The following is a 16,670-nucleotide window of genomic DNA, read 5'->3' on the forward strand; positions in this document are numbered from 1 at the left end:
TTGGTGGCTCGTTTCAAAAGAGCCGTATAAAGTTGGAACGCGACGCGATGGCAGAAGCTCTTTGCCTAGTCCGTTTCTGGACTAGCCTGGTGGTTAAGCCCACTTGCCTTAAGATTGCGTGCTTGGCACTGCAGCCTCCCGCCTTGTCACTTTGACTTCTCCCCTACCGACCCTCCCCCCCTGGATGCTCATCCGCCCAACGCTGATTGTAACGCTCCCTCCGTTGAGTCAGCTACCTCGGTCATTCATCACGCAGGCATGAACTGTGCGCTCAGAAGGTTGCTGTCAACGGAATTGTCCTCGACAATTCTATCGAGGTCCCCGTATTGTCCAACCCGGTTCGCCTCAGCTCGACTCCTGCAACCAAGGATGCACACTCTGTGCCAACAAAGCCTCCTCGTAGCTTGGGGTAAGACAACCGTGACAGACGAGAGGCTGATGATCCCGCCCTCCTGTAACAGGGAACTAAAAGGTAAAAGGACAGTGTTTAAGCACGTCTTAGCTGGTTCTGGACCCGTTGTTCCAATTTCTTTTATGCTGTCCATTAACACTAGCTCCCAATCCTGGGGCTGAGCTTGGCTTTCCTCCAGCCTGTCACAATCGAGATTTCATCAGCCTTGTGTGAGGAGAGAGAGTGGTCAGGGGGTGTTGTCACCTCATCAACTCAAGTTTTCTGTGGTTTTCCGCCCGGCCAATTTACCAGAACTCTGCGCCCCTACCACGTTGGCTCCATGATCCCATCGAATTGGATCTTTGTGACCAGCGAGTGGGACCTTCTGGACCAGGTCAACAATATCGCTGCCCACACATGTCCATCGGCTGTCTAGCCCACTAGCCCCTATCAAGCGCGCGAATCGACGCCGTCATGAAGGAAATGAACCGCTATGGCCATAAATAACACCTCCACAGTGTTATATACTATTCCTCGCCTGGTCCTCGTCTCTTGTTTTTCTTCTCTCCTCCCCGACAATCGTTCCAAAATCACGGCCACTTGACCTTTGTGTCCTCACGCTCTTTACACACCCAACGGTTCTTCCAGAGTCTCCCCCACGAGCTCTAGTCACTCTTTGAACCTCTCAAAACAAACCCTCAAATAATAATCACCATGGTCAAATACACCAGCACGATCTTGGCTTCGGCCGCCCTGGCAACCACCGTTGTCGCCAGCGACCCGGTCTGCAGCGTCGTCACCGAGGTCATCACCGGTGAATGGGAATGGATTGCCGACCCAACATGGGCCGACTGGACCACCGCGACCACCACGACCACCAAGAAGCCCGCGGTCACAACCACCACCACGTTTGACCCAGCTTGGTTGGACTGGACCACCACGACCACGACCACGACCCCCGTCGACCCAACCTGGCTCGACTGGACTACCACCACGACCACCACCAAGAAGCCCGCAGTCACCACCACGACCACCTATGTTGACCCAACTTGGTTGGACTGGACCACCACTACCACTACCACCACGACCACCTACGTTGACCCCACCTGGTTGGACTGGACCTCGAGCTCGGCGGCCACGACCACCACGACACCCGCACCAGTTTACACCACCACCACCACTACCCCCGGTGTCGTGACCACCACCACCACGACCACTGTGGCCCCTCCCCCGTCTGCCACCTGCCCTGCAGACAACGGCGCGACCGTCCCCGGCGCCGGGTCGTGCGAATGCGAGTACCAGGTCAACTGCAACGTCCATGCCGACACCTCGACCAACCCTACATTCTGGCAAACCACTGGCACCGTTGATACGCTCCAGGCCTGCTTGGACATTTGCGACAACAACAGCCTCTGCACTGCCACCATCTGGTGCGACGACAGCTCCCAGTGCGGCAGCGACTACCACGTTTGCTGGCAGACAAGCGGCCTCGGTGGCGTTGCCGGCGCTGGTTATGGCCAGGTCTCGTACAAGAGCTCTTGCAAGGGCAGCTGCTCTTCGTCTTACAACTCTTAAGTCTTCCTTGAGGAGAATTGAGAGGTGGCAGGGGATGATGGGAGAGAAGTGAAGAGAGACAAGGGAGAAAGGTAGTTGGGAATGTGCTTCGTAGATTTGTTTTACGTTGTATGTATTGTGTGAGTGTGTGAGTGTGAGGAGGAGAATACCCTCTCTCAGGTAGTGAGTGGGTGAGTGGTATGGACATCGCATGTATGTATGTATTTTGAACGCCATGCGCTTGTTATTTTTTGTTTTGTGAAATTCCAATCATGTTCTCTTCTTTTCCTTTTTTTCCTACTTTCCATACCATGTCGCTGTCTTTGACATCATGATTATGGGTATGAATATCAATATGAAGATGGTGCGAATGTGGATGTGGGGTGAGTAGCAATTTGTCCTTGATGGTACTCCGTATGTACCCCGTAGCTCCCAGTCCCCATCTAGGTACCGTGTGTGCATACTCGACTTGACTTATCGGGGACGGAGTATAGGTGTGGGTAATCTACCTAACTACTTAGTATGCGTATGCTGACTCCGTCGAGGTAAGTATTGTATGTACTACAGTACCTGTCCACCAGCAACGGGGTGCCAGGCAGGCTCCTCCGTACTCCGCAGACAGGTCAGTCATACCTTCCAGTAGGTTACCGACATGCACACGCCAACTTCTGGTCTGGTTTGCACTGGACTCTGAACGACAAACTAGGTTTATGTTACCCGGGACAAAATACTCCGTTTTCATTGTCGAAGCTCTATGCTCTATGATTTCCTTGCACGTAACACTCGACAACTCTAGCACCCGTGCGCCCATATCGCTCATTTTTCTATGTATATTTTGATTCTCCCGCCATCAATCTGTATGCCCCTTTTTCTCAAGAAAGAGAGGAAAGCCCATGTTTGTTGAAGTAGGGTGGCAGGGCAGGGCAGGTATATATAGTGTTAACCGTCGTTTAGTTTTGTCTGACTTTTGCTGGTGTTGTATTGTCTTGTTTTCGCGTCCTTCGGTTGACTTTTCTGTTTTCGTTCGTGTCTCGTTCTTGTTTAAATAACGTCATGTATAGGGGGAACGGAAGCACAGTTAAAAAAAAAAGGGGGGGAAACCCTCCTCTTTTGTCTATTCTCCACGCGTATACTTTGTCCACTGTCTCCATTTCGCGCCGTACTTGAAAATCAAGACGGGGATGGGAGCAAAACACAAACTCACACCGGCCAGAGCAGTGAATCCCCAGCCCCAACCGAAAGCGTGGACGAGCGGTTCGGCCATAAGCGGTAGAAAGGTGGCCACGAGGCACCGCATGACGATGACGGCCGTCATGGCCGAGGCCGAGTACAATTTGAACGCGTCGACAATGTAGGCCATCAATGGGACCAGCCCGAGAATGAGAGCCGCCCCCAGTGCGCCGACCCCTGTCAGCATAACGGCGAGAGGCAGGTGAAGTTGCGGGATCCAGCCGTAGATTGCAATCACCACGGGCATGATGAATGCGCCAAGGATCACCAGCGGTAAACGGAACTCGGGCTGTTCGTTGCCGTGGTGGGATTTGCGTAGCCGGATGTAGATTCGATCGAGGAGGAGGTTACATAAGATAACGCTGAAAAGGGCGCCGATGCCTGCAGAAAGAGGTAGATTGTCAGTATGTATACGTATCAGGTGTCCATGGTATACGATGTTGTGGGTGGGTCGTGGGCTGTGGACACAAAGGGGCAGATGGGTAGAAAACGTACTGTTACACACAAAGCTAGACCCCGTAAGAGCAGGGGAGAGATGATATATATCCTGAAGAATATCGGGGAGTGTCGTGGTCATGATGTAAAAATACGAAAAGTTCAAGCTGCCGTAGATCGAAATCAACTGAAGCACCGAACTATCGGCAAACACCACCAGTGGACGCAGAATGGACTCCCAGAATTTCCGGCTGGTGCTATCATTCTTGTTCTCGCCGACGTCGAACGCCGTGCGGAGGTTGAGATTGCCCGTCTCGTGGCGGAGGCGAGCTGCTTTCCGTCTCAGGATTGCCACTTTGTAAGTCTCGCGGAAGCACGTGAGGAACAAGACCTCAGCGACACCGGCAAGGATAACAGACATCCAGAGAACTTGACGCCAGCCTAGAGATTGGGCGATGGCGCCGGCTATGGCAGGTCCGATGGCGCCTCCGAGCAAGGGTGCAAGCATGATGTACGACATGGCGGTGCCTCTTTGGTCAGACACGAACATGTCTCCTACGATCGCCGGGTTGAGGACGTTGGACGCCACGGCCACACCGGTCAGGCACCGCGCGGCGATGAAGAGGGGAGTGCTTTGACATAGTGCGGCCAGGACGGTGGCTGAGATGAAGAGGATATTCGCGGTGTTGACGACTGGGTACCGTCCGAAGAGTTCAGAGAGTGGTGCAATGAGGAGGGGACCGCCGGCCTCGCCCAGCTCCCAGATAGTGACCAGGAGGACGCTGGATGATTTGCTGGAGTGACCGCCGGACAGATCGTCGACGATCCTGTTGGCGACGGGGACCACGGATGAACATGTGAATGTCCTAAAATGAGGTTTTAAATCAGACAATGAAGAAGAGAAGGGGTGTGGGTGAGACGGGTAAGAACGCACACTGTGAATGCCATGAAGGCGAGAAGGGCTACAATGCTCCATTTGTATGTCTGCGGCCAGTCTTCTGGGTTCTCAGGGTCGCCATCGACGTCGAAGGTGACAATGTCTTTGTCGAGGTCGGCCGGAATGGGCTCTGGTGGGACATCGGGGAGGAGAGGCTGAGTTTCGTCCATGGTTGGGTTAACTTGAACCTAATCTCTGATGTTGTAGGTAGGCTCCTCAAATCTCTGTATCCTCAGAACTGGATTACTGCATATTTTGTTTCCGTAGATCTCCAAGCTAAAATATGTCGTGATTTCGACAGACTCTTAGTCTACCAAAATTTGTATATCAGGTACCCCTCTTTGGGCCGGTCAAGTCAAGAGAGCCTGCTGGATTAATGCGGTACAGGTACCAAGCCGATACACAGAAGTTGTGATAGTCTTTGATCGATATGTAGGGGTTATATCCCAGATCGATATGAGGCCGGAGAGATGTGAGGAGTGTTTGTCGGTGTTTGTCAGCAAAGGCACTCAAAAACCAGGATCATGTGATCTGGCAAGAGTGGGAGGACAATCTCAGAGCAGCAACAGAGAGGGACTCGCTGTTCTATGCCTCCTCGTCTCATCAACTCGCCATGTGCACTCCAGTCAGAAAAAAGAAGGAAAACAAAGAAAAATCTTTGCTGACGACGACCGGAAGCAACCTCCAGCGTCAATCGCCGCACAGGTCCGCAGGATCAGCCGTTCCGTCAGCCACCCAGCTCACCACACAGCGGCATGCTACGAAAAGAGTCACAGCCAGAAGCTTCGCTGCAACGGTGGGAGTCATCTTTATTACTCGTTCTCCCAGAAGAGGATCCCTGCAGAACCCGGCGATCATCATCCCTGGGGCCACCCACCGTTCGAACCGAATGACTTATCGCCTACCAAGCTTTACCGGGCCCTGGAAACCCCTTTGAAAGTGCCCTGAAGAAGCTCATCACTACAGGCTGCAGATGCTAATGAGAATAATGATCTGCTCCCGTCGTGTCTTGTTGCTTCGCGTCCGCATCGCAGCTCGCCAACAAAAGCCGCGCCTCATGCATCATCTCGTCGACCAATCATCTTCGGCTTCCGCACTTCGCTTCGCTTATCTTGTCCTGACTGCTATTGTAGTCACACTGATAACTTATTGATAGGGACATAAATTTTTTTGAGACAGTTGAATGTAGGTACGCCTTGTCTCTTTTCGACAAGAATTAGGATTTAAGCCTTCGGACCGACTACAGAAATGGTTTCAACAACATGTACCTAGGCTATATGGATGTCGTGTCTCGACACAATTCTGATGCCTAACAAGTTGTGATACGTCGCGTGCCAGCGGTGGGAAATGGCCTCGCCTGCTGCGGTTTCAAGCGACATCGGGCCCGCCAGGAAATACCGGTCCAGGAAACAAAAGCCCTGCGACAACTGTCGGCGACGTCGGGTCTGCTGTGTTCGAGACGCAGAGGGAGCTTGCGCCTTGTGCAGTCGACGCTCAATACCATGCACCTTCAGCTCCAATCCCTCTCCACGCAAACGGCCTGCGCGAACCACGACGACGGCCACGGACCCATTTCCACGGGCAGAACCTGGCTCAATACCGGACGAGTCACCGCAGAGGATTGCTAACCCACGTTTCGTCGGCAATCCGTCCCAGCCAACCTCTTCAACTACGCACTCCGGCCACAAAGGTGGCGTGGAAGGGAAGTACATCGGATTGACTGGAACGGAGGATGTCTACTTTGTAGCGGATCGTTTGCAGGGTTTGGGTAATGACCCTGCGCGCGAGGCCTACTTCAGGGTATGTACTTGACTTTTTACCAGAACTTCCAAGTCGTCGAATCAATCAGGCTGATCAGCTTTGAATTTGCAGGAACGATCTGCTTCTGCTCAGTCGTATTCGTCTGGGACTTCTAATCATCATCACGTCGGCTCGATCGAACCCAGTTTGCCTTTGGTCCGGTCAATTTTCTTCGAGCGGTCCCATCCAGCGTATCCGTTGCTGGAAGCACGCCTGGCTCAGAGCGAGAAACAGTCTCGCCTCTTGGCCATAGCAATAGCCATCATCACGAAATACACGTCACCAGAGTTGGCTGGCTTAGACAACAACGTGCTGATAGAAGAGTTCACATCAAGTTTGCTTCTCGAAGCACGCTCGCCGACTCTTGAAACCGTGGAGGCTGCGATCCTCTTCACCCAGAGAGCGCTCAGGGGTAAAATGTAAGTCGATCAAACCACGTACTCGCCGTCATGGATTGAGACTGTTACAGGAGCACCAGCGCGCCAGGGATGTGGGCCGTCATTGGCACGATTGTCGGTATGAGCCACGATTTAGGTCTCAACATCGATTGTTCAATGTGGAGCATCCCAGCAGCCGCTAAGCGAAGGCGAAGACGAATCTGGTGGGCAGTGTATATGCAAGACAAGTGGTGCGAAACTTGCTTCATGCTCGACCTCTGTTCTGACGATGCTGATTTTCTATTTGTTCCAGGTTCGCTCTGGCTCTAGGACGGCCTTCGTATTTGGACGACGCGAACACGACGACACTCATGCTCACAGCCGCCGACTTCGAGGATTGCAAACCAGACTCGGCCGAAGATCAGCTTGAGAGGCCTGAGCTGGTTACGGGCATCCACTGTTTCGTTGCTATGGCCGAGTTAACAGTCATCCTCAAAGAGGTCCTTGCCGTTTTCTTCACCCTCAGCTCCGTGGTTCGCCTTCGAGAAGCTACTGGGGAACATATCTGTGACATCGCGGATAGGATCGAAGCGAAATTAGAAAACTGGCGTGCAACCTTTCTCGACCAGGTTCTCACACAACGCACTTTCCCTGACGTAACTGGTAAGCGACATAACTTGAAATACTTCATACCTGCTGCCTCAGCTGACCAGGATCTCGTAGGCAGCTTGGAAATCGCGTTCTTAACCGTTCGTGTGATGCTGCTCCGAGGCATCTTTCCAAAGCTGTACCGGCGAAACCTTCCTCTGGATGTCCAGGTCAACCGTGGCGTCGATATCACCTCGCGTGCCATCACGTTAGTAGAGACCTTGCAGATAAACCGCCTCAGCGCATTCTGGTGGTCCTGTGAGTTTTTTCCCGGTTCTCTTCTGGACCAAGCGTTCAGCATTTGCTTTGATGCAAGACAGCTAATCGGCCAATCTAGACTCTGGTTTCAACTTTACATTAATTGGTACCTGTATGGCAAGTCTCAAAAGACTCTCCGCCGACACAATACGTGCAAGGTACTGGGATGAGAGGCTAGCATACTATCATAAGCTTCTTGCCGCCCATGGGGTGAGTTTTTGGCCTGCCAAATTTGCCGCAACCGCTTTGGGTTTGATGGCGAAGAATTTGAGGAAATCCACCGACGTTGCGCCTGAAGACGCCCACGAAGACGGTCCTAGTCTGATCGATGAGTCAACTGATGGGCTCATGAATGCATTCACTTCTCCCGAAACCTCATGGTCGGGTTTCTCATACGATTTCTTCCCTCATAACCTCACAGAGCACCTTAATGATGCCGACTTCTCCACGGACTGGACTTCCATCGGTAAACCTGATGGTTTTCAATGGCAATGAGTGGTCGTTGGTTGATCCGCTTGTACAGACCAGTATGGGGTTCTTGGATCTCGTCTCAAGGGGGTTGGCACGAACGCTGGCTTCGTCATTCCGCGGTGCTAAATGTCATCTCACGGCCTCTTCTCAAGCGGGGCAATTTGATGGGAAGAATCAGGACGATCATCACTGCAGAAGCTGCTATTGCACACAAAAACGATGTTCTCAGGGAGAAAGCGTAAGCGTCCGTCACTGGGCATCGTTAGTAAATGGGCCCCAAAGTGTAAGCGTGCAAGGGGAAATGCCAACTCACCTTGGTCTCTCAAGGGAAGCGGGAGAAGCTTGATGGACTGGACAGATGAACGCGCCCTCTCAATTAGCTCGTCGTTTCCCCCTTCCTTTACGATTCGTCTCAGATTAACAGTCAGACTGTTCTGGAAGACCAGACTCGAGACGGCGACGCCCAGTACGATTCCTAAATTCCTCCACAGTCCGATGGTCGTCGTCACCACTGCTTGTTGCGCTTGCTCGGAGACAGCGAGAGCACTCATCATGGTATTCGGGAAAACAAACCCCTGTCCCAATGGTACTCCCGCGATAAGAATAAGGGTCATGACAGGCGACGTGTGCTTACTAATCGAGCAAGTTGCTACAGACCCAAGCATATACACAACTGCTCCAGCGACCAGCGTCGGCTTCAGTTGTCTAGTATAAGTGATGATGTATCCTGTCGAGATACCCGCGAATGAGCCAACCAGACTGGGCAGCGCAAGCCGAAAACCTGAGTCTGATGCAGACGTGAGCAAGACAGCCTGGAAGAACAGTGGCAAATTGAACAAGATAGTGTTGGATGCGACGCCTCCCAGAAGATTCGCGAAGACCAGATTTGCGACCGGCGCTTTGCACAGTAAGTGTAACGGCATTAGTGGATGTGGGGTGCGCGTCTCGATGACAACGAAGAGACATCCCATCATGGCGAACCCAACGAAGCAGGACAATACCACGGGAGAGCTCCAGGGAAGAAGGTTGCCTCCGAGATTCAGAGCGAGGATCAGGGACGTGACTGTCAAAGAGAGTGTGACGGAGCCAAGATAATCGAAGCTCTTCAGGGCGGACCAGGCACCGCCTTCAGTGGTTACCAGTAGCATTGGGCCCATGTGCGATGGTGTGAACACGAAAGCCATGATCAGACAAAGACCGATGACGGGAACCTGAATTCCAAACGCCCATCTCCAGCCCAGACTGTCGCACAGCCACCCACCCAGAGCTGCCCCGGATGCAGAACCCAGCCCAAAAGCTAGATTGATGTGGGACTGGAACACTCCACGATGCTCGATGTGGACAAGATCACTGAGGATGATCAAACTCAGAGACATGGTTCCTCCGGCCCCGAGGCCACAGACCGCTCTTGCCGCAATGAAGCTCTCAATGCTGTTTGCAACTGCACACCAGGCCGTCGTCACGCCGAAAATGAAAAGTGACAGCAAATACACGGGCTTCCTGCCAATCGTGTCAGACAGCCGGCCAAACAGTGGCTGACAGGCTGTGCTTGTGATCAAAAAGACAGTGCTCAGCCACGACGCAGCTTGCGAGGCTCCAAAGAAAGATGTGATGACCGGGTGGCTGGAAGCCATGAGTGTGGAGTCGAAGCAAGCAATGAAATAACCCAACGCGATCACCAGGAAGAGCAGCCAGAACCGGGGTGGACTTATTCCGATGAACCTGTCGTCCTCGTCGATATCGTCCGCGTCCTTAAGCACACCGGACTCTTCGTCCTCGTCGCCGAATGTGCCGTACACTTGTGTCGCGGTTATGGAAGTGCTCGGGTGCTTCAGGACTGTCTTTGGCCGTTGTTCGCTGAGGCCATATCTTCCCACGCCGGTATCCAAAAATGATCCTGAACCGAACGAACCGACTTGAGCGAAACTCAGACTGAGTTGTTGAATATCCACATCGCTGGAGTGTGAGGAGTTCGAGGATCGGCGACTAAGGGTTGGAAACCGTCCGCCGAGCGAGAATGGGTGCTGCTCGTTGATCTCAGCCAACTGCGTCTGGCCAGGAGTCTGGCCAAATGCTGATTGAAGGCCGTCGAAGGGTTCTGAGCTGCGGCGCACGCTTTCTGATAGCAAGGGAGCCGACATGTGGGTGCTTATGCTGGTCGAAGCCGACGAAGTATGGGTAGAAGGGCGGCTTTACTGTCGTCAATCGTGAGACTAGGTGGCATGGGTGTTTTGAGCGAGTATTCAAATACAGAAATCCTCAGCGCACAGTCGGGCGTTCCCAAGTACAAACTCATGCTATATGACGGTGGTTGGAAAATTTGCAATACCATCATGGTTAGACCGCGCCGTATCATTTTGACAGTTGTCGATTTTTCAGCGATTTTACCATGGGCGAAGAATGCTCACTATACGAGGCTTTTGGCAATCCGGGCACCATTGGCCGTTACACCTAAATGCCCCCCCTCCTTGGCCAGGGTTATCTTCCGCATTGGATGCCCAAGGTTGGCCTTGTAGGGGAAGCCAGGTGAGCCACAGCGGGCACTAATAAGTAACGGGCAGCCGGCGGGAAACATTATTCCGCAGTGGCAGTCTCTGCTGTCGCTGCTAGCTGGCCGCTGGCCGCTGACATGTCACTGCTGGCCGCTGGCGAAGAGGGCAACATCCACCAGGTATTCCTTGCGCGTCTCCACTTTTGTTGCCCTCTGTCCCGGGCAGCCTCGCGATCCTGGGCCCAACAGTTTAACTCTCAAGTTACAACGGCAAATCTTGACGATGATAAGAAGATCTACACTACGGTACCCAGTTGATATATTTAAGATGTCGCCCTCGTTCGAGCTTGAGATGTTGCGACACGAACAAGTCTCAGCAACACTCGACTCATCAGTTCAAGTGGTTCATCTCATACTGCATCTGTCCACCTTCGACCGAAACCCACTGTCCACCTCAACAACTGCTTTCTAAAGCCTTCAGTCCTCCCATCACTGCGGCAACATGACGATCGAACAGAGCCCTGAAGTCGAAGCTGGCGCTGTCGCAGCTGACAGCAAAGACATCAAGGCGTTGGATGATGATGGAGTGATGGTAGTATCTGCAGGCGACGAGGCTCGCCGGGTGTCTGCCAGTATCGCCATCGATCCCGTGGCGGAAAGACGACTGGTGTGGAAGTTCGACCTCCGCATCTTGCCGACGCTCGCGGTCATGTATCTGTTCAACTCTCTGGACAAGTCGAATCTCGGGAATGCGAAAACGGCCGGCCTCGAAAAAGACCTGGGACTCAAAGGACATGAATACAACCTGGTTCTCTCCATCTTTTTCATCCCCTACGTTCTCACGGCTCCTTTCCTCGGCATCGCAGGGAAAAAATTTGGTCCGAGCCGAGTGCTGCCCATCATGATGCTCTGCTTCGGCTTCGTCACCCTGATGGTGGTTGCGGCAAAGAACTTTGGCGGGATCCTGGCTCTTCGTTGGTTCCTCGGCATGTCTGAATCAGCGTTTTTCCCTCTGGTCATCTACTACCAGACGACCTTCTACCGACGTGGAGAGCTGGCTCGTCGACTTGCGATCTTCTACGCCGCTCAGTCCATCGCGTCGGCCTTTGGTGGGCTTTTATCCTACGGAGTCTTCCAGATCAAGTCGGGTAGCCTGGCCAACTGGCGCTACCTCTTCATCATCGAGGGGAGCTGCTCGATGCTCTTTGCTGTTTTCGCCTTCTGGTACCTTCCCTACAACGCACAGAGCGCCAAATTTCTCACGCCCGAAGAAAAGCAGCTCGCCTTTTACCGGATCCAGGTGGACTCGTCCTCGGTCGTCGGCGAGAAGTTCAACTTCCGATCTGCCATTGGCATCCTGAAGCACCCGACGAGCTGGATCATTCTCGCCATCGAGGTCTGTCTGGGTGTTCCTCTCCAGTCGGTGTCGCTGTTCTTGCCCGTCATCGTCAAGCGCCTGGGTTATTCGACGGTGAAGACCAATCTGTACACGGTCGCCCCCAACGTGTCCGGTGCATGCATGCTGCTCATCTTGTCGTTTGCTTCGGACCTGACGCGACTGCGGTTCCCGTTTGTCGCTCTGGGCTTCGCGTTCACGTGCATCGGCTTCATCATCTACGCCACCGTCAACGTCACTTCGCAACTGCACGTCGCGTACTTTGCGTGCTTCATGATGACCTGGGGCACGAGCGCTCCCAGCGTGATTTTGGATGTGTGGTACAACAACAACATCGCCGACGAGAACAAACGGATGATGCTCACGAGTATCGGTGTACCCGTCGCCAATCTCATGGGTGTCGTGTCGAGCAACATCTTCCAGAACAAGGACGCGCCAAAGTACTTCCCGGCATTGATCACGACGGCCGTGTTTGGCGCCTGTGGTTGCTTCTTGACTTTGCTTTTGGGAGCGTGGATGATCGTTGACAACAAGAGACGTGACAGGAGGGACGGGAGGACGATCAAAGCCGTTGACATCCCCAGTGAGTTACTTGCAGAAGGTCCTGCGAGTGCACATTATCGCTGGTTTTATTGAATGATGGAGGATGATGGATCATGATACGGATGACGAGGAAAATCGCTGATTTTATTGAGGACGATGGTGGTAAGGAGTGTACCAAGGTGGGAAGAAAGTCTCACGGTCTCTGCTGGTTTTATTGATGGTAAGGGGGGTTTTGAAAACTGGAAAAGGAGCAGTTTCTTGAGAAGCGGTGGCAGTGGACAGGGTGACCTAAAAGTCTTCGTGGTTAAAGCAAGCCTGGTTCGTTATCGTGTGGCACTTGAAGCGATAGATTTTTGTCTGGGATTCTTTTATGGGATCCTCCGTGGTAGATAGATAGATGGCTTTCATGCTCACAGGCAGTTCACGGAACAAGAGTGACCACCGTACAGTTGGTATCTCTCTGGTCTTACCATCGATAGCTTAGTTTGCTGTAAGAGAGAGAGGGTTTTTTCTTCTATTGTTCACCGGCCAGTCTTGCCAGCAAATTACTGGGTGAGAGAGTGAGAGGCCGTACGTACTGTACTGGTATGGACGTCTCTGCTCTCGCCGGCAAACTCTCGGTGTAATGAGTTTCTCCTTTTTTTTTGGTTTGGCCGGCCGCTGGCTGTGAGTCTGTCTGTGACTGGGGAACAGTTGGCCGTTGGCCGTTTTGTGTCTGTTCGAGTTTCGCTGGCCGCCGGGTCCAAGGTCCAGGTGCGGGGGGGATGAGGAGAAAGAAGAAATAATTATAAATCATCCCGAGCAGACATCATCACGTCGGCTTTGCAGCCGCGGCTGTGGGAGGGACTTGCCAACCAAGGTCTGTCTCCCAGGGTCGTTCAAGAGGAGACACCTGAGAGAAACGTGAGGAAACATCGTGTCGGAGTGAGACGGAATGAATCCCTTCTTCTTTCATCTCTCACAGGGGGGTCATCTACCGTTCGAAAGTGCGCCTGAAACACGTGCTGCTTTACACAGATTTCCCCGTGAATATCAGACACCTAAACTTGTGCTAATTTGCCTGGATCATTGCGTTATAAAACACCCTGTGGCCTGATATACCGCGGTTTACGGCCTTTTTTTTTCCCGTGCGATTTGATCCCAGCACTTCTAGCTTTCCTACCTACTCACAACACCACACCACAAGCGCAGCACGCAGGTCGCGCAATGAGGTCCGCACACGTCTACGTCAAGGACGGAGGGGCGCTGGAGGTCAAGGTGCTCGACGACGTCCCCGTCCCTTCGCCGGCGCCGGACCAGGTCCTGATCAAGGTCGCCGTGGCCGGCACGAACCCCAAGGATTGGAAAGTGCCGCTGTTCATGAAGGACCAGAACGGCACCAACACGGGCGACGACGTGGCCGGCCACGTCGAGGCCGTGGGGTCGGACGTGACCGAGTTCAAGGTCGGCGATCGCGTCGCGGCGTTCCACAAGATGAGGACCCCCCACGGGGCCTTTGCCGAGTACGCGATTGCGCCGGCCAAGACGACGTTCCACCTGCCGGACAAGACCTCGTTCGAGGAGGCGGCCACGATCCCGTTGGCCGCCATGACGGCTGCGGTGGGATTGTTTTCCCGCCTGGGACTCCCGGAGCCCTGGGTCGGGCAGCAGGTCTCGCAGGCCCGCAAGGATGCCACTGCCGGTGGAGTCGTTGTCTACGGCGCCTCGTCCGCCGTGGGCGCCTTCGCCGTCAAGCTACTCACCCGTGCCCAGATCCATCCCATCATTTGCGTCGCCGGTCGAGCCCGGTCGTTTGTCGAGGGGCTGATCGACAAGTCCAAGGGCGACGTCGTGATTGATTATCGACCGGGGGCTGACCATGTCGTTTCTGCCATAAAGAATGCTGTCCCCAAGGGCGGGAGATTGTTGTACGCCTTTGACGCCGTCAGTGAGAAGGGGAGTTATCAACAAATAGTTCAGGTTCTGGACCCAAAGGGCCACATCACACTCGTCCTGCCCGGGCGAAAGTATGAAGACATCCCAGAGACGGTCCATCAGAGCCTGACTGCGGTTGGCGCTGTGCACGGTGTCCCCGACGATCTCACCGACTTCGGATATGCGTGGTTCCGACTGTTCGCCTTGGGCCTCCAAGAAGGCTGGTTCAGTGGACACCCATATGAGCTTCTCCCAGGGGGCCTTCACGCCGTCCAAAAAGGGTTGGAGAATTTGAGAGAAGGCAAAGCCAGTGCCGTGAAGTATGTCTATCGCATCGACGATACCGGCCCGCCCGACAAGAGTATGATTTGAACACAAAACGTAGTGCAATAGCTTGCGACGGGAAAACAAGGAAGCGGAATGCTCCGCGAGCAGCTGACATGATGGAAGGAAATGGCATGTCATGTCGCTTCGTCTCAGGATGCCGTCTTTCGTATTTCTGGATTTGCCTCGGTTTAGACACCTACCTAGCTATATCACATGCCGATGTGACTGACGGCAATAGTATTCATACAATATCCTCTTACCCGAGTATCAATTGCCCTAGCTGAAGAATGTATCACTTACCATCTCAATAGCAATTAAATATTCATAATAATTGCGTCGTGGTTTTGGTGTAGCCCTTCACTTACGTAGCAATGCCCATGGAAGTCACGGGTAGTCGATTTCGCCCAAGATATCGCGTAGCCCTCAATGCACCACGCTCAATGTAGCATGGAAGCGCTTTGCCCGAAACTGGTATTTCACGAAAGCGTCTCGTCTTCAAAGATGGAGAGGACGGGACATCCGACGATAGAATGCCGCGCAAGTCTGGGGATGAAAGAGTCTCTCTCAGTCGAAGGATTGATAACGGGGTCGTCGATCACCAACCGGGATACCCTTGCTTCGGTTAGCCTCTGCGAGAGGCATTGAGCAAGTAGCAATCCAGCATCTTGTGAATCAGCTGTAAACAATACAAGCATGAGGTGACGTGCTTTTGTTGCCACCCAGAGTATGTCGACTCCCTTCACAAACCGACAGCGATAACCTTCTATTGTATTATAGAATGCCCCGTGACTGGCTGCAAGGTCTCTCTTCGAACGAGATGTCGTGCACACTGCCCTTTTTTGTACAACGAAGATGAAAACGAAGCATGCACATGATCAAGATTTCTGATAGCGCGCAGACAGGAGACAGGTCGGTTTCCACCACTATGTCTCCGCTGAAGGAATAGCGTTGAGTAGCTTGAGGGGACAGTATACCCCTTTAGGATAGAGGATGTAACCGGGCTCTAACAGATAGGTACAGTAAACAATGATGATGTGCTGAAAAGCATAGTTCGTCTCACCTTTCTCCGCATCCTGCACAGGACCTTTTCTAGGTGTTCACAAATCCACTGTGAGGAAGTCAAAACTGGCAGGGAGGTGAAGAGAGTGGGGTCGACTGACGCCTCGTATTCCATTCCCTATCAGCGTAATCGCACTCCCTAGAGGTAAATTGCCGGGCGAGGGGAAAGCCCAGCAAATGCCGTCAATGATCGACGATTAGCGCCCTATTTCGGGAGGTTGCAGAGGCTCAGAGCCTAGAGGCTAGAGAGCACATCACGAACGTCAAAGGCGCGGGGGCGGTCGGTATCCGTATCGAGGCCGTTCGAACTCGCTAGGCTTGTTTTCACAGCAGGAAAGGTGCATAGTGCTGCAGCTAAGGGAAGGCTTGATGCCGAGGGTGCCGCCTGTTAGCAGCTTTATTGGAGGCGAACAACCACCCGCTCGTCTGTAAGCGGTGGCCTTTGCAGAGTAGTCGCTTGGTACTCCATCCTCCGCTCTCCACGTCGCCAGTAATGACCACCTAGCACAATAACGTTGATTTGCCGGAGCCTTGGTGGAGTAGTCTGCTTTCGTGTTTCAGAAATTTTTCTCCCTCACCACCGGCGACGTTTTTTATTGCGCATGACACCCGAGGCTTCACCGGGTGCTGGAAGTAGCCTTGATCCGGATGACGCCGCCAAACAACGCAACAAGTCAGAACAGGGGTTGACATTTTGACGTTATTGCGTAGTCTCCTCGGTATATTGCAGTGGATTGAAAGGTTCTTGGCCTGATACTTTCATCGTCGCTCGATAGCATCGGTCAGGCAGACAAGGGTATGCCTCTGGATGCGCACAGGTAAAGGATTCAAGGCTAAGC

At 53.2% G+C, this 16,670-nt stretch overlaps 6 protein-coding genes across 6 annotated transcripts; 4 read left to right on the forward strand and 2 right to left on the reverse strand.

Moving 5' to 3' along the window:
- Nucleotides 1-1,105: 1,105 nt before the first annotated feature.
- On the forward strand, nucleotides 1,106-1,966 carry PV08_03951 (uncharacterized protein; the record flags this gene model as incomplete). Its single annotated transcript, XM_016378300.1, has 1 exon — nucleotides 1,106-1,966. The coding sequence occupies one exon, from the start codon at nucleotides 1,106-1,108 to the stop codon at nucleotides 1,964-1,966; it is 861 nt and encodes a 286-aa protein (XP_016236977.1).
- A 1,093-nt stretch (nucleotides 1,967-3,059) lies between these two features.
- Nucleotides 3,060-4,717, reverse strand: PV08_03952 (uncharacterized protein; the record flags this gene model as incomplete). The annotated part of the gene is made up of 3 exons (XM_016378301.1): nucleotides 3,060-3,556; nucleotides 3,671-4,476; nucleotides 4,545-4,717. 3 exons carry the CDS (start codon nucleotides 4,715-4,717, stop codon nucleotides 3,060-3,062), a joined length of 1,476 nt encoding a protein of 491 aa, XP_016236978.1.
- A 1,177-nt stretch (nucleotides 4,718-5,894) lies between these two features.
- Nucleotides 5,895-8,125, forward strand: PV08_03953 (uncharacterized protein; the record flags this gene model as incomplete). Its single annotated transcript, XM_016378302.1, has 6 exons — nucleotides 5,895-6,347; nucleotides 6,420-6,766; nucleotides 6,817-6,975; nucleotides 7,038-7,387; nucleotides 7,448-7,630; nucleotides 7,710-8,125. 6 exons carry the CDS (start codon nucleotides 5,895-5,897, stop codon nucleotides 8,123-8,125), a joined length of 1,908 nt encoding a protein of 635 aa, XP_016236979.1.
- Nucleotides 8,126-8,210: 85 nt separating this feature from the next.
- Nucleotides 8,211-10,242, reverse strand: PV08_03954 (uncharacterized protein; the record flags this gene model as incomplete). Its single annotated transcript, XM_016378303.1, has 2 exons — nucleotides 8,211-8,353; nucleotides 8,415-10,242. 2 exons carry the CDS (start codon nucleotides 10,240-10,242, stop codon nucleotides 8,211-8,213), a joined length of 1,971 nt encoding a protein of 656 aa, XP_016236980.1.
- Nucleotides 10,243-11,094: 852 nt separating this feature from the next.
- On the forward strand, nucleotides 11,095-12,624 carry PV08_03955 (uncharacterized protein; the record flags this gene model as incomplete). The annotated part of the gene is made up of 1 exon (XM_016378304.1): nucleotides 11,095-12,624. One exon carries the CDS (start codon nucleotides 11,095-11,097, stop codon nucleotides 12,622-12,624), a length of 1,530 nt encoding a protein of 509 aa, XP_016236981.1.
- A 1,113-nt stretch (nucleotides 12,625-13,737) lies between these two features.
- On the forward strand, nucleotides 13,738-14,817 carry PV08_03956 (uncharacterized protein; the record flags this gene model as incomplete). The annotated part of the gene is made up of 1 exon (XM_016378305.1): nucleotides 13,738-14,817. The coding sequence occupies one exon, from the start codon at nucleotides 13,738-13,740 to the stop codon at nucleotides 14,815-14,817; it is 1,080 nt and encodes a 359-aa protein (XP_016236982.1).
- Between the last annotated feature and the right edge of the window lie 1,853 nt (nucleotides 14,818-16,670).

The sequence above is a fragment of the Exophiala spinifera genome (genome assembly GCF_000836115.1).
Source record: "Exophiala spinifera strain CBS 89968 unplaced genomic scaffold supercont1.3, whole genome shotgun sequence".
Taxonomy (NCBI): Eukaryota; Fungi; Ascomycota; class Eurotiomycetes; order Chaetothyriales; family Herpotrichiellaceae; genus Exophiala; species Exophiala spinifera.